The 22,310-nt window shown below is 36.5% G+C and overlaps 1 protein-coding gene across 3 annotated transcripts in view; it reads left to right on the top strand.

Moving 5' to 3' along the window:
* Positions 1 to 22,310, top strand: part of ATF7IP (activating transcription factor 7 interacting protein) — a 92,207-nt gene that overhangs the window by 34,725 nt on the left and 35,172 nt on the right. For 2 of the 3 annotated variants that reach the window (XM_084877901.1, XM_084877902.1), the window contains exons 2-4: positions 16,521 to 18,154; positions 19,427 to 19,507; positions 21,360 to 21,505. In XM_084877901.1, the coding sequence (XP_084734027.1) occupies positions 16,528 to 18,154; positions 19,427 to 19,507; positions 21,360 to 21,505 (1,854 nt within the window). In that variant the 5' untranslated portion in view covers positions 16,521 to 16,527. Of the gene's footprint in view, positions 1 to 1,875; positions 1,929 to 16,520; positions 18,155 to 19,426; positions 19,508 to 21,359; positions 21,506 to 22,310 lie in introns of those variants that run through there. The other variant, XM_084877903.1, reaches the window with a different exon arrangement.

Genomic DNA, 22,310 nt, shown 5'->3' with positions numbered 1-22,310 from the left:
AGACCGACGCCCTACCACTGAGCCAAACCGGTTTCGGCATATTTTTCCATTTTAGAGAGAATGGAAGAGAGAGGGAAAGACAGAGAAACATTTATGTGAAAGAAACACAATTGGTTGCTTCCTGCACGTGCCCTGACAGGTCCCGAGCAAGGAAGGATCCTGTAACCAAGGTACATGCTCTTGCCTGGAATTGAACCCTGGGCTCTTTGGTCTGCAGACTGACACTCTTATCCACTGAGCCAAACCGATTAGGGCTAAATTCTTGAAATTAAATAGTTTTTTTTTTTTTTTTTTTTCCTTATCCTTCTTTTCTCCCCCTGATTTGGTCATTTCTTACTGGCCCATAATCTTCAAAGTTATTACATTAGACTGTACATTGTTTGCCTCAATAATTCGTTGTCCTCACTGACAGGAATTATTTTAATTTGAGAAAATAATTACTGAGTAGTGTATAGAAAACACTACTATATGTTGTAACAGCTTTGTATTACTGTATAGAAGACATTACTATATGTTGGAACAGCTTTGTATTAAAAATGAATAAAGCATAATTCTTACCCTATTTAAAGATCTGCTGTTATTTAATCTTTTTTATTTTTAATGCACAGCAAACATTCTCTTACATGTAACTCAGATTCCCAAATATTTGCAGGGGAAATGTGCTAGAAAACAAATGCAGTGCTATTCAAATTTTGAGAGACTTTAGATATTAGAGATACTAGAAGTATGATTAAAGTATCTTATTGTTTTTCTGAAAACAAAAAACAAAAAAACAACAAACTTAAATATTTATGTACACACACACACACACACACACACACCCTATATAATAAAAGGATAATATGCAAATTGACCCTAACATTGGAACAACCAGAATGACCGCTCGACCAGTCACTATGAGGTGCACTGACCACCTCTTGTTCCCTTTCCCCAGCTAGCAGGCTCCTGGCAGGCTCGATAGCCTGATGATGAATGGAGACTTGGGGGTGGGTGGCAGCAGGGGGGCGGGCCCAGCTGTAGGCAGCTGGGAAAGATGGCCCTGATCTCAGGCCAGGCCGAGGGACTGTACCCGCACATGAATTTTGTGTGCCAGGCCTCTAGTGCACATCCTATATAAGAAAACTTTAATATGGAAATAGACCAAATGGAGGAATGCTATGATGTGCACTGACCACCAGGGGCAGACACTCAGCACAGGAGGTTGGTGGTCAGTGTGCTCCCATAGGGTTAGTCAGAAGCCAGGCTCACAGCTGGTGAGCCCAGTGGCGGTGGCAAGAGCCTCTCCTGCCTCTGTGGCAGTGCTAAGGATTCCTTAGGGGATGTCCAACTGCGGGGAGCAGGCCTTAGCCGGCAAGCGGGCACCTTCCAAGGGGTCTTAGACTATGAGTGGGTGCAGGATGGGCATGAATGTTGTGCACCCGGACTCTAGTATAAAATACCAAGAGGTGGTCAGTGCACCTCATAGTGACTGGTCAAGCTGTCGTTCCGGTCGTTTCAATGTTAGGGTCAATTTGCATATTACCCTTTTATTATATAGGATATGGACCATGGTATGTAATGTGAAAGTACCTATTTATTTAGTTTAGCATTAATTTTCTTTAATTGCCACTTAGAAAAGGTTAAGTTAAATTTTAGGTGATGAAATACAAAGCACATATTTTTTCCACTAAGAAAATAGTGTTTTTGCAGATAGTTTTGCTCTTATATTCACATTTGTTCTGGGATTCATGCTAGCATATTGTTTCTATTTTTAGGCTGTTGCCAGGCAGATTTAAAATTTGTCCTCGTATGGTTGCCCAATTTGTAGCTTTCTGATTGGCTACAAGAGCTTGCTTTCTTTAGCTAACCACAGTGACTATGCCAATTGTCTTTCAGTTTCTGTTGCTGTGAGAGAACTGCTAAGATGGCTGCAGGGGGCTCCATTTGGGGTATGTTTATTATTTTAAAGAAGATTTTCATTATTATGTAGTTATAAGCAAAAGTAGATGTCTTTCAAAAAAATTATTTTTTAAAATATGAAATCAAACTCCCCAAACAAGTTTTATAAAGGCTGAAAAATGATTCTCATGTCATATTTGATTAATTTTAATGGTTTTATGTATTGTACTTGTCAGAGTGCAATACATATTATGTACACATAGGCATACATAGTTACCTTTTTTATTTATTTATTCTAAATATTTTTTTGATTTTTTACAGAGTGGAAGGGAGAGAGATAGAGAGTTAGAAACATCAATGAGAGAGAAACATTGATCAGCTGCCTCCTGCCCACCATCTGCTGAGGATGTGCCCGCAACCAAGGTACATGCCCTTGAACGAAATCGAACCTGGAACCTTTCAGTCTGCAGGCTGGTGCTCTATCCACTGAGCCAAACCGGTTTTGGCCTTGGTTACCTTTTTTAGTAAATAAGTATCCTGACTCCCCAAAGAGAGATTGTCCTTTGTGTGTAAACTTATTGTATGTGAACATGCCAGCATGGTTGTTTACAATTTTGTCAAAAATTTTCTAGATTACTGCCTTTGTTTCCTAAAAGAATCAGTTTTCTCATTTAATAATTATTTGAGATGTTAGTTATATATAATTCATCATTTTAAAAATGAATATTTACTAAGTATATACTATGTGCCATAGTGTGTAGCTCATTAACAGACTACTTATTATTTTTTTTGGTAAATGACCTCTGAAGCACATCATAATGATATCAACATATTTTAAGATGTTTTATGAAAACAAAACTTTAGACACTTAACATGTTTTAATCTTATAATAGGTACATGATGAGATGTGCCAAAGTGTTTGATTAAACAATACATAAATATAGATATTAAAGTCCATTGATAATAATTATTTCTAAAGAGATACATTTAAAGTACTGGCAAATATGGTAGATGGTGGCCACATACATCATATGAAGCAATATTGTAAAATGTGACTAAGCCTTATGTAACCCCAGAAAGTTTAGTGAGTCTATCTCATTTTAAAATAAATTTATGAACATTAATTACATATGAAGCCTTTGGTTACAATACCAGTTTAAAATAGAAGAGAATGCTTCTGTTTCACTTAAGACTGTCTAGTGCTTCTGGTAAAAGATAGTTAATTCCATTTTCTGTGTGTATAAGACGTTATTAATATAGGTACATGAAGGGTTCATCTGCACCATTGCTCAGCCCTGTTTTTTGGTTGATAAAATTTGTTGTGTGTCTGTTTTTTAAATCCTCACCTGAGTATATTTTTTTCTATTGAATTTTAGATGGAATGGAAGGTAGGGGGAGAGACACAGAGAGAGAAACACTGATTGGTTGCCTCCTGCATGTGCCCTGACCAGGGATCGAGCCCGCAACCAAGGGACATGCTCTTGAGCAGAATTGAACTTGGAATTGGAATCCTTCCGTCTCAGGGCTGACGCTCTAGCCACTGAACCAAACTTGCTAGGGCTGTTGTGTTCTTTTATGAGTATCTCATGCTCATTGCTATTCTCATATGAGATAAGCATATTATAGGACTATGTCCCATTTAGGACAGGAGAAAAGAGGAACTGTTTCATGTTAGATGAGCACACAGAGAACAAAGCTGCTGTTCTTTTATATGTATTCCTTTCATCACCATGAAATCACAGGTGTACCTGTTGGCCTAGAAATGTAAATTCCCTAAAATATGAACTAATACTTGGTTCTCTGTGTATAGTTGTTTTGTCCATGTCAGAAGTGTGATCCAGTAAAGGGAGGTTATGTTAAAAACAATTGAAAAACAAAAAATACTCAACTGTAGTTCTGTTATTTCTTAAAAAAAACAAACTCCAAACAAGTTTATTGCGATGCTGTACAACTCACCTGTTTAAAGTGTACAATTCAATAGGTTTTAAATATTTGTTTATTCATTTATTTACTTTAATTTAGAGGTTTATAAAAAATATTCAGTTCATCACTACAGCTAATTTTAGAACATTTTTATTAGCCTATAAAGAAACACTGTACCCTTTAGCAGCTATTCTTCATTTCTTCCCCAACCCTCAATTTTAGGGCTCCACTAATTTGCTTTCTGTTTTTATAGATTTGCTTTAGCAATTATATTATACTAGAGGCCTGGTGGACGAACTTTGTGTGGCGGGGAGGGGTCCCCTCATCCCAGCCTGCACCCTCTCTAATCTGGGACCCCTCAGGGGATGTCTGACTGCCAGTTTAGGCACGATCCCAGGGATATCCTTCTCACAATCCAGGACTGCTGACTTCTAACCGCTCACCCTGCCTGCTTGCCTTATTGCCCCTAACTGTCCCGCTAGCCAGCCTGATCACCCCTAACCGCCTCTGCCTACTGGCCTGATTGCCCCTCTCTGCTGGCCTGGTTCCCTCTAACTGACCCCGCCTGCCAGCCTGGTTGTCTCCAACTGCCCCCCTCTGCTGGCCTGTGGGCCCCCCTGCCCGCCTGGTCACCCCATGCAGCCTGCTGTTTGGTCGTCCCTCACTAATCCCCCTGCAGGCCTAGTCACCCCACGCAGCCTGCTTGTTGTCATTTGGTCGTCCCTCACTAACCCATCTGCCAGCCTTGTCATCCCATGCAGCCTGCTTTGCTGATCAAATAGAACACCCCCTGGTAGCAAAGCTGATGATAAGAAAAACAACTTCATGTTGAGTTAGGCGTCCCTACTAAGTTAAAATTATTATTTATTTAATGGAATGCATGATAGCAGCATGGCTATTGATGTATTAATTCAGATAATTTGTAAAGTTGAATTTGTAAAAATTGTCACTTAAATGAGAAGAGAATATGTCTGGATATAGTGTCTGACATATAATTGCCCCTTGATAAGTATCAGTTAAAAAATGGCCTTCTGTTATTTCACTCATTGCCAGCCTAGGTGGTATTGGCTTTTGGTAGTGGACAAGTTAGAAGTTAGAACCTTGATAAATAACTGGCTAATTTTTCTAAGATGATGTAATTTTATAAATGTCTTCTAGAATTGCATTTTGAAAAATATTGTCAATTAGTTTTAATTTGTTTGTATAACAGCATGATACCCAAAATGCACCTGGAAAAGTGATTTAAAAGTGATTTTAAGGAATTTTTTTTTCATGTATTTCTCAAAAAAAAAGAATGACTACAACAAATTAACATAGTAACCATTCTGGTTTTTATGTAACCTAAATTTCAAGAGCATGATTTACTCCTGCTTTGTCCAAGGAATTGTTAGTAAAGCAAATTTATTTCCTTCATTGTTGATAATTAAAAAAAAATTTACAGCATATTCCATTCCACATTTTGATAACCACATAATATTAATAGATTAACGACAGATTATTCCGTTATTTGTAGTGTCAGGTATGACCACCGAGTACTGAATTTTTGAATACTTTGGGTTCTCAAGTAAATATTGCCAGTGCTTTGTGATTGAGAAAAGAGAACATCTAGAAAGCAAAAGAATCGGAATATGAAACAGAAGTAGTGAAAGTAATGATAATGTTTTATTAAAAGTTTTGGAAAAATATCCGGGACCGGTTTGGCTCAATGGATAGAGCGTCGGCTTGGGGACTGAAGGGTCCCGGGTTTAATTCCGGTCAAGGGCATGTACCTTGGTTGCGGGCATATCCCCAGTGGGGGGTGTGCAAGAGGCAGCTGATCGATGACTCTCTCTCATCGATGTTTCTAACTCTCTTATCCCTCTCCCTTCCTCTCTGTATAAAATCAATAAAATATATTTTAAAAAAAGTTTTGGAAAAATAAGTATTAATAGATGATGAGATATTCAGTGTTCAAGATAAAAATTTTGAAAGTCTGTAGTATATGAAATTTGAGTAGGTAAGTATCAAAGTGGATGAAACATTGCATTATCATCAGGTTTAGTAGTCTCACCAGTGAGCAGTATACAATAATCAGATTATTAACTTTTATTGTGCAATATATTGATTTTCTTAATGATTTTATTTTTAGGGTTGTTGTGAAATACTTAAAATTAGGGATACAAAGTAAAATCACACAGTTCTCAATCTGAGCAATTAAAAATATAGTGGCAGAATTGTATTTCTAAGAGTATAGAAATCATCAGCATGAAATGATTATTTATGAGTAGGCTATGATTAGTTAGGTCTATTGACTAATATTTATTTTAGCCATTTAAGGAAAATGCAATTTAAATAAAATTATTTTTAGTACACCTTTTAGAATAATGTTATATTAATGTCAGTTAATAATATGAATGCAATTGGAGTGCTGTGTCAAAGATAGAAGTGTCAAATCCATTTAAATGGCTTTGCTCAACATTTTGTAAGTTCTTTTTTCAAATGTACTTCAGATATCCATAATCTTGAGTTAATATATTATTTGTATGTATGTGCATTTTGAACCAGCAGTCCTGGCACTTCCTATTGTTTTGTCAGTTAAGCTGCTTGGAGAGCAGTTGTATAGACCTTGCTTATTTAATCAGGAAAATCCTGCTTTAGAGCATTATTCAGACAATGAACTGAGGATATTTTACAAATACGTTTCAGTTTCATTGTTCACGTAAGTTTTTCACATTTCACAATATTTGGATTCTTGATAAAAGCACTTGCCCGCATCTGCTTCCTCTGTTGCTGGGCAAGGTTCTGCTGCATATATTTGATTGGTTTTAGGCAACTACTGCTTTGAGCCAATCAGACAGTGAATTTCATGTCTCTCAGGACTGAAGCATTCAAGCAGCTGCTGATTTATTTTGCCTATGGGGAGATTATATAAACTAAGAGTATGGCTGCAGCAAGTTCCCTCTTGGGTATGTTTTGAAAAATGACAAGGTTCATCTGTAACAGAAGGAGAAAAAAATAAGATTTAAAAAATTTGTTTATTAAGAAAATTTGATAGGTAGTGAAGTTGAGAAATATATTCTTTGAATGGATTTCCTATTTTTATTCTACAATTGTGTTTTTAAAGGAATGTAGAATTTTGTATATAAGAAAAAATTCTCTTCCATTTACATGAAGGTTTATTTACTCTGTTATCTACACATTTGCTTTATTGCTTTCAAAGGGGGAGAGCTCATATAGTCTTTTTCAACCTGCTGTGAAAGGCAGTTAAGGAGAAAAGGATGTAGTAATTGTACTTATAACACAATACAGTAGGTTGTTAAGAAATAGACATCCATAGTTCAGTAGACAACAAAACATTGTATTGCTATCCATAATAAACCTTTGAGTTCAGAATACTATTGATTTTTGGAATTGGCAATCTTTAGCAATAGTAATAGGTGGGTATGAAAATAATCTTGTGTTATTTAGGTTTAAGGTTTCCCTGGATTTTTAGTTGTAAATGTTTTATAAATAATAGTGACTGGTTTTTACAAAGAAATTTACATTTGAAGTTTGCAGATTCTAACCTGTTGTGTAAAAAAGTATGTTCTTGTTATGTATGTCCATGTTTGACTCATTCCCCAGGTAGGGATTTGATTTGTATTTCTGGAAACATGCCTGGACATTTAAAGGAAGATAAATTAAAATAGCATTAAAGGTGTGAATCTTATTTACTTAAAGGGTATATTTAATGTTTTTTTATATGTATTTAGGATTTTATGCAGTTATGTTCTAGATTACTTATATCAGACAAAGAAAAAGAACCTTACCGAATTATTGCAGGTCCAGGTTTTAACTATTTCTCTGACCTTATTGTCTGTCTCCTGTTGCTGGGCAGGAATCAGAATGCTGGTTACTGATTGGCTGAATTTGTGAGCAGCTCTTGAACAGCCACTTAAATTTTTGAGCTTTCTGAGCAGACAGATTGTAGGCTAAGACATAACAGCTTTTGGAAATACTTGTCTTTCTTGGTTCATAGCTGTGATCTCTGCTAGAAAGTACAGTGAAAGGAGTAGGTGGAGGGGGATGAAGCAGAGAAGAAAATAATGTTTTCACTTAAAGAAGAGGCTCATTGGGCTTTCCTTAAAAATAATTTACCCTAAAGTTGAAAAATAATTCCAAGATATAGAAACTTAATTGCAGGTAACACACCTTTCTTGGTTATTTAAATGGAAATTCCTTTGGTAAAGGTGAAACTTTTATTAATGCTGTACAAAAATATTTTATTAGTGATGGTATTTCCCCAGAGTTCTTGAATCTAAATATATAAAGACTTAAAAAATTAAAAAACATTGTTAAAAACTATTTTCTTTATGAAAATATATTTACCTTAAAAATTTTTTTTTGACTATCTTCCTCATGAAAGAATGTTTTTAGCAGAAAGTTCATCACTTTTTACACATTTACATCTAGAAATGGCAGACATTTTCTACTGTAAAATATAAATGCTTTTTCTCTGGGAAAATGAATTACAGGCATGTGAGAGCTTCATGATTGTAGTGTTGCTACCAAAAAAAAAGTAGTATTTCTTTTATAGAATTGTTTTGTGTATAACATCTCAGTTACAGATGACGGTACTTAAAATGATCCTTAAAAATCTTTTGTTCCGATAATACAGCCATGGAAACTTATTTGCAGATAACACACCCTTTTCTAATGTGCGTCTTTCTTAAATATATTTTGCTTATGCAAAATAGATTTTTAAAAACATGCTGATTGGTTTGCATGGATTTGGCTGAACTAGTTTGAACTGGTTGTTCATGCTACTTCCTAATTGCTTTGTCTGTTTTTCATTGTACTTAGAACCCATGAAGTATCTGGTAAATGGCTGTAGAGTGCTCCCTTGTGGGTATAGATGGTAGTTATTCTGTACTGTACTTTATTATTTTTGAATTGAATGGCAATTTTGTAGATAAAACCAACTTGCTTGGATTGTATTTATTTTTATTAAATTTTATTTGGTGGTGGCAATTTATTAAATGTTACTTGGTGCTGATGTTTGTATGTTGGATTTTCTAATTAATATATAAAATAAAAATATTTAAGAGAAATTTGTCTCAGATTATCCAGTTTATGCCTTAAAACATTCTGAATATACATAGACAATTATGATAGCATTTTTTGAACGCTTACAATGTTCTAAGTGCTTAATATATAGAATCTCATTTAATTATCACCACAGCTTCTATTGCAGATACTGATATTCCCTTTTTAAGGTAGCTGAAACTAAAAATGGAAATGTTAGTTAACTTACCCTATGTCATGTAAGTACATAGGAGAATTGGAGTTCAAATCCATGTTTCTGTCTATATAACCTATGTTATTAATGGGGTTACTAAAAATTATAAAAATAAACTTTTTTAGAGGAATGCTTGCTTTTAATGCAACTGGTAATAATTGCCAACTATTCATATAACAGCTAAAAAATGTGGATATTATGAGGTCAAAGTCCAAAAGAATTGCCGTTCATTATTTGAAAATATTTAAAGGATAATTAAACTTCTATAATAAATGTAATTCTTTTGTATCTTTGGAATCAGCAGAGAAAAGTGACTACAAAATTTGCATTGTATCATCTTTACAAAAAATTTTCCATTTAGCATGAGTTTGGAATGGATAGTGGGTGGGAAAAAACTTGAAATTTAAATTTTAGACTGCAATTAATAATCCTTAAAATAGTGCCTATAATAATTTTGCATTGAAGTTTCTGCTTAGTTGTAAGATACTTCTTTTAATAGTTTTGCTCAGTTCCATAATTTAAATTACAAGGCTAGCAAGACTAAGAAATATATAAGTAATTTTCTTAATTTGACAGAACAAATGCATAATGTATCACAATCTAGAAGTACTATGACAAGTGGTAGATTCTCAAGCTATACTGACCTCCAGCAAACAGGCTAGGCCATTGTTTTATGACTTGCAATTAAAGGGAACATACCTGTAATTGAACAAGTGGGTTTATTATTTGTTGCAGTGACAGAGAATGCTCACCAGGGGAAACTGTGAGGCACGTTAGTAAGAGAGTGTTAGAAGAAAATCTAATAGTATAGGATTCGGTCATAGGTTGGGTTATTTTGGGGAAGGTTTGAGGAACTAGAACCTCACTCTGGATTGGGTGCTGTCAGAAAGTGGGGCTATTCTATGCTTGGATATCTCAATAAGTTTTTTCTATAGTGAGGAGAGGCTACAATGAGGATAAAACTGCAGTTGATAAAGAAGTAGCTTAAGAGGGAGATGGTTGATGTTTTATAGGTTGCCTTGTGACCTTACCTAATTTGAATGTAGTGATGGTTTTATGTCCAACAGAACAATATGACTTAGTCGTAAGCATCAAGTCAGTTTATAATAACATTAAGGTCTTCCTGTGAGCCTCAGATAAGTTCCGATACCTCAGAAGCTGCTTTATTCCCTTCTCCAGCCAAAGCAAGTGTTCCTACCATCATTCCTGTTGGGTAGTAGAATGTGAAACATTATTCTTGCTCCCTTACATTTTAGTCCTTAAAGGACTTTTGTTTAATTCCAGTATAGACTGGTGACTGTTTTTCTCTGGGACCAAATCTATTGCCCTTTTTTGCTTGCCTTACTGGACTGGCTAGAGCATTCTTGTTTTGGTTCAGTTCTTATTACACAATTAAGTATGATTTCTGTAGTTATTTTTTTATAGATATCCTTCATTATATTTGAGTTGTTTCCTTCTATTAAGTTTTCTGAGAGAATTGAGTCAGTGTTGAATTTTGTCAAATGAATGTATATTCTCTATCTGTTGAGATCTTTTATTTCACCTTCTATTCTGTTTATGTGATGAATCACATTGCTTTTCCCTCCTTTAGTAACAGAAATTTAGTGTCTCACAATTTTAGAGACTAGAATTGTATAATCAAGGTTGTTAGCAGTGCCATATTCTCTCTGAAGGAGCTAAGGAAGGATCTGTTCCATACCTTTCTTCTAGTTGTGGCTTGTGGCAGCCTAACTAATCATCACATGGTGTTCTTGCTATGTGTGTCTCTGCACCAGTCCTATTGGATTAGGACCTATTCTAATGACATTATTTTGATTATCTCTGCAAAGACCCTCTTCCAAATAAGGTCACATTCTCAAGATATTAGGGCTTAGGGCTCTAATTTTTATCAAGTGAACACCTTGGTTGGGCCTGAAAAAAAAGACATAATGCTTTATGACTCACTTGTAATCTGTACTGCTTGATTTTTGAATATGAAAACAACCTTGTATTTTTTAATGAGCTTCACACGATCATAATGTGTTACTTTTTAAAGGAATATACTTCTAAACGGATGAAAGAAGTTATAATAGAAATTAGAATATACTGTAATGAAACAACAATGAAAATATAACACATAAAAATGTGGGATGTAGCTAAAGCAGTGCTTAAGGGGAAGTTTATAGCTTTACATAATAATTTAAAAAACGGAATGATTGAAAAATAATGTTTAATGTTTAATCTGTTGAAGAGCTGCCAGACTGTTTTCTAAGCCAGCTCTACCATCTTACAACTTTGTGTGAGAGTTCATAACCATTGTGTGAGAGTTCCAATTTGTCCACATCCTGTTTTTCTCTTTAATTATAGTCACTACTAGTGGCCAAGTGCACGGATTTGTGCACATTGAAAGGAAATTTATTAGCAGAAATATTTTAATATCACTATTGGCTCTTTCTCTATAATAGAAGTGTTAGAGATGAAAGAAAATTGTTAAAATGCACATGAAAAAATAATATATAAATTGATCAATAAATAACAACAAAGACATGACGTAAAAACAAAAACATGATGTAAAAACAACATTAATAAAAATAATGACTGATAAATTGATTAAATTTATTCTACTATCTCCCTGTATATGACATTAACAGTAAAAATACTTTCAGAGTGCTTTACTAATTTCCCTTGTGATGAAGTATTTACAACTTTAACTCTAATGTCAACAAAAACAACCAAATTCATGATCGACAGTGACAGATCAAAACACACGTGTATGATTGGCATAAAGGAGAGCTTTATATGTATTGTGCATGCACAAGTCAACATTTATTTTTAAATTGCCAGTGCGTGTCATATGTATTGGATTAATACACCGTTGGTTACTTAGCCTTTTACAATATATATACAGACGAGGCCTGGTGTATGACATTTGTGCACGGGTACATCCCTAGGCCAGGCCTGTGATCGAAGCGCGAGCATGTGGCATAGAAGGGCAGGCCTCCATGGCAGCTGACCTCTGGGCCATGGGCAGCACCGGGGCCTCTGGGCCCCCACGCTCCCCTCTTCTGCCTGAGTCACGATGCTTGAGTCCTCACGTAGAGATGTGGTGAGTGCATCTGGACGCTGCAGGCTGGGGCACAGCGTGGGCCTCTGGGCCACCCAGCGGCACTGCATGGAAACCGGGCAGGCAGCATGCTCTCTCCCGGCCGGTCTCACAGCCTGGCTCCTGTGCAAACCCATGGGGAGTCCGACCAGCCTCTTTAGTCCCGGCTGCGGCCCGGCTCACCTAGAAGGTGCTACGTGAGTGTGGGGTGGGCTCCTCATGGCAACTGGCACCTGAGCCAGGGGGCTTCCCTGGGGCATGAACCCTAGTATCCCAGGGAAGAGTAACAAGGGGAGTGAGAGCAAGCTCAGCAGACACGTCGCGTTTTCACTGAACCTCTGTCCCCTTCACCCCCGCCCCCAGGTAGCTGGCGAGAGGTTGCAGCCCTCCACCCGGGCACCGAGGAAGGTTGGTCACTGCCACCCACCCCTAGGTCCCCATCCCAGCCCAGGAACTGACTGCTGGTCACTATATGTGAGTCGATCGATCGGTGTTCCTTCTGTGCTTGGGAGTCAGGCAGCAGTCCCGCCCCTCACTGCCATTGCTGGTTGCTGTCTGTGGGGTGATTGGACCCCTGCTTGCACCCACCTTGGCCTGGTGCCTCTTGCTCACCTGCTCCACCATCCTGCCATAGTCCCACTCTCGTCGGGGCCCATTGGGGCTGACATTGCCTCCACTTCTACCTGCTGCCAGCACTGAGTCACTGATACCTGCCATGTTCCATATCGCCCCCTGATGGTCAGCGCACATCATAGTGAGTGGTCAAACTTCTGGTTGAACAATTTTTATATTGGGCTTTGTATTATATAGGATGGTTTTCATTTGCATTTCTCTGTTAACTAATGATGTTAAGCCTCTTTTAATATTCCTTATTTTATATTGCCTTATTGGCTATTTGCATATCTTTTAGAGCAATGTCAATTTGAGTCCTTTGCTCACTTAAAATTTTTTGTTATTCAGCTGTAACAGCATTTTGTATTTTTTAGATGCAAGTTATATTATCAGATACATTATTTGCAAATATATGATTTGCAGATATTTCCCTCTATTGTATGAGTTGCCTTTTCAGTTTCTTGACAATCTCTTATTGCTATATATTTAGTTCTCTTAATCTAGATCTGCTTGGTTGTAAATACAATACAATTGTATGTGTTTCTTAAAATTTCTTCCATTGTCCGTTATATCTATACCTCTTTCCCATTCCCCTATTGTCTTCACTCTCTTTCACTTTTCTTTTTCTTTCTCCATCTACTTTTTTACTTTCATCTACTTTCTTAAGCTTAAATTTACCATCAGACTTTCTAAACCCACTAGCTTGCTGAGAATGAAAATTAGAAGTTAGTCAACTTTTTTCTAATACTTCCAGTAATTGATCTTTTGTGGACTGTACCTCTTCTCAATGTTATAATACATAAGTCTAATAAATATAAAAATTAATATGCAAGCAAGGATTATTATGCTTTCTTTAGGTCATTATTTCAAAAGCACATGAAGTGATGCTTGCTTATAAGATCTATTTGCAGTGAGTCTATAATTAGGTGGCTTCTGTTTCAATAAAAAAAAAAATTATTGTTGAGAATATTACAGATGTCTTCCCCCCTCCCCTTCTCCCCTCCATTGCCCTGCTCAACCTGGTTGCTGCTCTGCCACACACCTCACCACGGTATTGTCTGTGTCCATAGATAGTGCATATAAATTCTTTGGTTAATCTCCTCCACCACCACCCTGCCTCACCTCCTTCTCTCTGAGATTCATCAGTTAGGTTTAATGTTTACGTGCCTCTGGTTCTATTTTATTAATCAGCTTATTTTGTTAATTTGATTCCTTGTTTGTCTATTTTGAGTTTCAGATTCAGTTGTTGATAGGTATGTATTTATTGCCATTTTATTGTTCATATTTTTGTTCTTGTTCTTTCTCCTCTTAGTAAAGAATACCCTTCAATATTTCGTGAATTACTGGTTTGGTGATGATGAACCCTTTAGCATTTTCTTGTCTGTGAAGTTCTTTATCAATTCTAAATGATAGATTTGCTGGGTAGAGTAATCTTGGTTGCAAGTCCCTGCTTTTCATCACTGAATATTTCTTGTCACTCTCTTCTGGCCTGTAATGTTTCTATTGAGAAATCAGCTGATATTCATATGGGTGCTGTCTTGTAGGTAACTAACTGCATTTCTCTTGCTGTTTAAGATTGAATCTCTTTACGATTTTCTCTTTGTATTTAACCTTTGGCATTTTAGTTATTGTATGTCTTGGTGTGGTCCTCTTTGGGTTCCTCTTGTTTGGGACTTTGTGCTTCCTGGATTTGTAAGTCTTTCTTTCACCAAGGGAAATTTTCTGTCATTTCTTCAAATAAGTTTTCAATATCTTGCTATCTCTTCTCCTTCTGGCATCACCATAATTCAAATTTTACTATGTTTGAAGTTGTCCCAGAAGCTCCTTACACTATCTTCATATTTTTGGATTTTTTTTTTTCTTATTGGTCTTCTGATTGGGTGTTTTTTTGCTTCCTCTTATTCAGAATCGCTGACTTGATTCTTGGCATTCTCTACTGTTGAATCCCTGTACATTATTCTTTATTTTAGTTAGAATATGCTTAATTTCTGACTGATCCTTTTTCATGTCTTTGAAGTTCTTATGAAGATCCTTGAGCATCCTTATAAGCATTGTTTTGAACTCTGTATCTAGTAGTTTGCTTGCTTCCATTTCATTTAGTTCTTTTTCTGAAGATTTCTTCTATTCTTTCATTTGTAACATATTTCTTTGTCTCCACATTTTAGCTGCTTCCCTATGTTTGTTACTCTCAATTAGCTAGAGCTGCTATGTCTCTAGGAATTGGTAGAGTATCCTTTTGTAGTAGGTGTCCTGTAAGACCCAGTGATTCAGCCTTCCTTGTCAACTGAGCTGAGCACTCTAGGTGTGCCCATATGTGGGCTGTGTGCACAGTCTTGTTGTAGTTGAGCCTTGATTGCTGTTGGCATCACTGGGAGGAGTTGACCTCCAGGCTAACTGACTGTGAGGATCAGCTGTGACTACAGCAGAAGAGCTGCTGTGTATGGGACACTCCTATGGAGCAGGACTTGCTTCAGTGGGGTTTTGGTGCTCATTGAATCTGCCCCTTGAGTTTGTTGCTCATGGATGTATAAAATTATAATCTGGTGAAATCTGAAGCTGTCTACTGGGACCTCCAGGGATTTGCAAAATTAGCCACTGCCTCGGGCTACCTCTCAGGAACTACAGAGTGATATGCCAATGGCTGCTACTTGTGGTGGGCTTGGAAGTACCCAGGCAAGGCCAAGCTGTGAAGCAAGGAAAGCTGCTGCTAGTGTTGGGTCTTAGGCCTCTTATTGATAGGTTGGTGGCACGCTGACGCCTGCTGATGCTTGTTTGAGAGATTTAGCTAAGTCTGAGGCCTGAGCCAGGGCAGGCCACTTATATGGAAAAGCCTCTGTAAACAGCTTGAGTGAGGCTGCAATTTGATGGTGTGGGGGTCTCAGGGAATTACCAGGATGGAGTGAACAGTGTGAGCCTGTGAACAGGATGGAAACTCAGATATGGCTGCCAGTCAACCCTGTGACGAATGAGGTCAGCATGGGAACAATGACCCTGCAAGCACCCCTGTTTGGGAGAAAGCTGCCCCCCAAGTTGTTGCTCTTATGCCAGACAATCCAGTTCCTCTGGGTTCCCCCAAGCCTTATGCTAGTGCTGGTCCTCAGAGGTAGCGAGTTTGTGTGCCAGCCCTTTAAGAGGAACTGCCTGGGTCTCCAGCAGCCTCCGTGTCATACAACCATATTCCCTGCTGGTATGTATAGCCAAAAGTTACAAAGACTTTTCTTTCTAGCCCTGCAACCCTGGGCTGGGACCCCTTGCTCCTCACAGGAGACCTCCACTTCTAGATATCTCTCTGATGACAAAAGTGCCACATGTGGATGTTGGACCAGCCCGAACCATACCTCCGCCCCTCCTACTGGTCTCGATGTACATTCTTCTTTACTTCTCTAGTTCTAGAACTTCCATTCAAGCAGATTTCAGGCAATTCTGAATGATAGTGATTCTGTATTTTAGTTGTAATTTTAATGTGGTTATGGGAGGCAGTGAGTACTGGCGTTTATCTACGCTAGGGGTGTCAAACTCAATCAGAGAAGGGGCCAAAATCTAAAATCCAGCCTAAATCGTGGGCCGAATGGTTTACTGAACAGTCATAAACTGACAATGTCATAAACTGACAGCGGAGTGCAGTGATGACAGCGCAGTGCGGGCCACATTGCAAGGCCTGGCGGGCTGGATTTGGCCCGCGGGCCTTGTGTTTGACACATGTGATCTACGCCATCTTGGTTCTCTTGTTTCAATTATTCAACTCTGTCTCTCTCTTTCTTTTTAAAGATTCAAAATGGATAGTATAGAAGAACCACAGAAAAAAGTCTTTAAGGCTCGAAAAACAATGAGAGTGAGTGATCGTCAACAACTGGATGCAGTGTACAAGGTCAAAGAAGAACTGTTGAAAACTGATGTCAAGCTTTTAAATGGCAATCATGAAAATGGAGATGTGGACCCAACCTCACCTTTGGAGAATATGGATTATATTAATGACAAGGATGAGGTGAATGGCCTTGAAGAACTTTGTTTTAATCCTGAGAAAAGTAAATCAGAATGGAAAGAAACACCTTGTATCTTAAATGTTAATGTAAAAAACAATCAGGATGATGATTTAAAGCATGAATCTTTGTCTCCTAGTAGTAAAACTTCTGAACTAAACTCTAAAGTGACCACTGAACCTGCTCCTGGTGATCCACCTTTAGGTGATTTGGTTATTGGAGATCTGCCAGACTCTGGAGATATGGTCTCTGATGATCCCACCTCTAGTGATCCCACCTCTAGTGATCCCACCTCTAGTGATGCCACTTCTGGTGTTCCAACCTCTGATGAGCCTGCCTCTGGTGATCCTGCCTCTGGTGATCCTGCCTCTGGTGAAACGGTCTCTGATAAGCGGGTCTTTACTGAAAACTCAGATATGGCTGCAGGTCAACACTCCATTGAGCTGGTCTCTGGTGAACTGATGTCTGGGGAGCCAGTCTCTGCTGAACTGGTCTCCAGTGAACCAGTTCCTGGTGAGCTGGTTTCCAATGATCCAGTCTCTGATAATTCAGCTTCTGATGATCTAGCCTCTGGAACACTGGCTTCTGATGATGCAGCCTCTGATGATCTGGCTTCTGGTGGTCCAGCCTGCGATCTGACCTCTGGTGATCAGGTCTCTGGTGATCTGGCCTCTGGTGATCTGATCTCTGATGAACCAACTGCTGATAAACCAACTTCTGAATCAGCCTTTGATTCCACTTTTGAACCAAGTTCCGTACCAGATTGTGTGCCTGTTCCTGACACTGACAGTACAGAACCTAGTAGCAATAAAGATGATGACTTTCTTGAACAAAATGGGGATGATGAAAAGTTAGATGAAATTTTCTCATTTGATGAGAGTAAAAAAGTTGATAGTGATACTACTGCTGCTGAAGAAACTCTAGAAGCAGGTGATACAATTGTTTGTTCAGCTCCACCTCCTGAAAATGAAAAGGTAGAGGAAGATGCTGTCACAGAACCTGTTTCTGGAGAGGAGGATATATCTAGCAGTATGGAAATTGACCAAAGTGAAAAGATTGAAGGTGAAAATTCTACAGACCTTGCAGAAACCATTAGTGAAAATGTTTTAAAAGATGACAAAAATGAGAATATATTAGAAAATACAGATTCTATGGAGACAGATGAAATTATTCCTATTTTGGAAAAGCTTGCACCTGCTGAAGATGAACTTACTTGCTTTTCTAAAACTTGTCTTCTTCCAATTGATGAAACAAATCCAGATTTGGAAGAGAAGATGGAGAGTTCTTTTGGTTCACCATCTAAACAAGAAAGTAGTGAGAGTTTGCCAAAAGAAGCCTTTTTGGTCCTCTCTGATGAAGAGGATATTTCAGGTGAAAAAGATGAGTCTGAAGCTATGTCACAAAATGAGTCATGCTCTCCAGGTTAGTATATTATTTACATTAAAATTTTTTTGATTAGCTTTAGTAAACTTAAAACATTCCCATAAAGATCTATATTTCTTTTAGTTGCAGAGAAAGTTGAGAATGATGATGGCTAGAACGATCTCTTAACTTGATAAATGCTTAACTTCACAGAATTCAGAATTACAAAGTATCCACTCTGAATGGCATTGTGTGAAGTGCTAAGGGAGCTAAAGTAAGAAGAAAATATGCCCCTTGCCCTTAAGGTATTTATATTTAGAAGAGAGATAAGATAACACTATGAGACTACAATTTCAAGTCAGTGCATACTTGATCAAAGTCCTAGGAATTGTTCTTGCTATCACTTAGCAACCACATAACCTATAATATAAAAACCTACTAGTTTATTTGCTTCAAGTGTTACAAATGACATTTTACAATTAATTTTCCCATTAACATCTGATTTCTTTTAATATTCTTTCGTGAATGACACTACCATTGCTGGAAGTGTTCAGATTGGCCAAAGGCTATTTGTGGTACTTCTGGGATTTTGTTATAGCAGTGCAATTGTGTGGATACTTTTAGAAATATTTTTGGGTAGCATTCTTTAATTGTTGTACTTTAGATGCCTCTAGTGAAAATAACTTAGCTGAATTTTTACTTTTCTCATCTGTATGATGACAAGAATACTGTTTATAGTATAAGATTATATTGAGGTTATGAAATAATATATGTTAAGCACCTAGCTTGCTGTTGGGACTGGTATCAAAGTAGCTATTACTTTTAAGTAAAATGATCATTATTTTTAGGATAGCTTTTCCATTTCTCTTTTATGAACTGTCCCATAACCATTGAATAACAATGGTTCAATCTGTCTGGCCAAAAAAAAAGGTGTTTTGGCAGTAGTTTGCCAGTGGTTTGTAATAGTCACAATCCCTGGTTTAGTTTTAGTAATTAAATGTAAGGAGTCTAACTCCTTTATGGTAGTTCTTAACACATTTTAGTAATCTGGCTGACAGTAAATTACTAAGTAGGAGAATTTATTTTAAAAACTCTGTACTATTAATTTTTGTCCATATTAAGAGATTATTATGTATTTGTAGGAATACTTGAAAGTGGACTTGGTCATTCATTTCTACCAGTTCATGCTCCCTTTTAATTCTAATATTTCATATCTTGAGATTGATTTCATAAATAATTATTAACTGGATATTTACACCAAGAGTGTAAATTATTATGTGCTGTTATGAATTCTAATGGAAGTAATGCTTCCTGTTCTCTTTTTTGTCACAGAGATACAAAATAATGAAAAGAACAGGAAATTAGACGAAGAAGAGCAAATAATACATGAAGATGAAAGACCGTCTAAGAAAAGTAAGTATGTACTGTATAAAAAAACTGAACTGATTTGAAAAATAGTAAATCATTCATTCTAGTTTGAAGACTGTGGACTATACTTTTATGTCCATGAGATGATTATGAAATTTTGCAATTTAAGTAAGCCACCGTTAAGTCGTTTTGTTGATGGCTAAGGATCTTTGAAAGGATTAATTACTTTATAAACTTCAGTGTTTTATTTTGTTTATACTTTTCTTGTTTCATAAGAAAGACTTAAGCTTAATTTTAAGAAACTGTCTGGATATCTTGAGAGAAATTGTTTTAGATTTATGTTTAAAGCATGGGACTATAAAGATTTTTTTCTGAGGGTGATATTAGTGTCTCGGTCTGCTTAAGGCTCTAAAACTTCATGGGAAATTATGGGACTAAGTATCATTAAGTTTATAGGAAGATCATTGGACTAAAAGTCAGGAAACCTGGGTTCTGTACCTGTCCCGTCATACTGCTCTCTGTGTATGATTTTAAGTTATGATTATAAGTGAAGTCATAGAGTATAACTGGATTTTTAAAATAGGCATGTAGATATGGATAGAGAGTAAAGTGGAGAGGGATAGGTGTGGTCACATAAGGGCATTTGCCTTTAATAAGTGTAAAGATTTTAGTATTTTCACTTGATTTTTTAAAATCCTCACCCAAGGTTATGTTTTTATTGATTTTTAGAGAGAGTAAGGCATGTGGGGGGAGAGAAAGAGAAAGAGAAACATCAATGTGAGAGATAAATATTTATAGTCTGCCTCCCATGAGCACCCTGATGGGGGATTGAACCTGCAGCCTAAGCAGGTGCCTTGACTGGGAATTGAACACAAAACTATTTGGAATACGGGGTGACACTAACCAATTGAGCCACCCGATCAGGGGTCACTTTTTATATATTGAAAAATAAACCAGTTAAATTTTGCTTATGAGCTCATGAATATTAGCACTATTTGAAATAGAAATTTTCTCAGTGAAGATCTTTGAATATTCTTTACCAAATATACTTTTATAATTGTCATTAATTTTATTATTTTTACATATTTGAAATTCATTGTGATATGTTAAGAATGACCATTATTTTTTTTTAAAAAAAGAATAATATCATGTTATTTGTCTGAGGCTGATGTATAAGTAGGAGTTTTTTTCTAGATTTATTGTGGGAAATATTTACTGAAGAGGAAGAGTTAAATAGAGCTGTGCACAGTTGTTAAAAATCTGTGACATGAGACTGAATACTCTATGTTGTCAGAGGATTAGTGATCACTATAATATTTAGCAATGGGAATCAGTATGAGATTATTTCCTCTCATTTCATATTCACATTTTTAAGTGATTCTCCATTTTAATAGAAAGATTTCAATGATAAGATATTCTGTATTTACAGTACACATTGCTTAACCTATAGAAAATCCTTATTTAGCATATTGAAAATCATTTCAGCCGAAACCGGTTTGGCTCAATGATTAGAGCGTCGGCTTGGGGACTGAAGGGTCCCGGGTTCGATTCCGGTCAAGGGCATGTACCTTGGTTGCGGGCATATCCCCAGTAGGGGTTGTGCAAGAGGCAGCTGATGGATGACTCTCTCTCATCGATGTTTCTAACTATCTCTCTCCCTTCCTCTCTGTACAAAATCAATAAAATATATTTAAAAAATAAATAAATAAGAAAATCATTTCAAGTTGAAAGCTAAAAGCTACCTGTCTATTTTTCTGATCTCAAAAGTAATTAATAAAGTAATTGATTGATAATGCTATTGTGATAGCTAGAAATAATATTTTGCTGAGGATGGAGAATTGGCATTAAGATATTTAATAAAAAACACCTGACAGATCATTATGCTTTTTGTCCTCAGTTGAATATTCCAGAAGAAAACGTTCTAAATCTGAGGACATGGACAATGTACAGTCCAAACGCCGTCGATATATGGAAGAAGAATATGAGGCAGAATTTCAAGTAAAGATTACAGCCAAAGGAGATATTAATCAGAAGCTACAAAAGGTGTTATAGATTATAAATTGAAAATCCTATTAAGTAAAAAGCACCAACATGTTTATTTTTCTAGGTTTTTGAAAAAATTTTTTGTTTTTTACTGAAATATTCAGGTCACAGAAAAAGAGAACTTAAAAGTGGTTGAGCTTATTATCTTTAATAATTTAATTTTAATATTTCTCTTTTTAAAGCTACATATTTTATTCTAGATATGGTAGTAATTGTCAAATTGGAAGGGAGACTTGATGTTTTTTATTTACTTCAGTAACAAAATTGAACGTTTTCAGGTTTTATTTTTTGTTATAATTGAACTTAATTGTAATAGAAACAGTCTTATGTTACTACTTTTATCTTTATAATAAGCTGGTTTCATGGTTGTAAGTTCCTACATTCTAAATTTTTGTTGTGTACTTTAGACTTAGTATTAAAAATGGTAGAGACAAGGCTTTCCAAGGACTAAGGGGAGAGAGTAAACTACAGATATTGACATCTCCACAATCTGCTGAACTATACATAGAACTGAAAATATGCATTATTTAATATTTTTTCAAAATTTTTTCACCCATGCTTATGACAAATTCCTTTTTAAGAGAGGAATATGCAACTCAGGTGAAATTAACTTTTCAAGTTCTTATCAATTTAATGATAAAATTATAAATAAATTAGTTTTTAGACCAATATTCTTCCACTAAGATAAATATAAATATTTATACTAGGTAAAGGAATAGTGAGGCAGTAAGTAAAGTAGATTTTTTTTCTTCCAGTTTTTTTTTTATTTGTCATATGAAGATAAATAATGTGTATTTAGTATTTC

Source organism: Pipistrellus hanaki (genome assembly GCF_964339955.1).
Source record: "Pipistrellus hanaki genome assembly, chromosome: 3".
NCBI classification, from domain to species: domain Eukaryota; kingdom Metazoa; phylum Chordata; class Mammalia; order Chiroptera; family Vespertilionidae; genus Pipistrellus; species Pipistrellus hanaki.
Note: the sequence above shows the minus strand (reverse complement) of the source record. Positions and strands in the feature narration are given on the sequence as shown.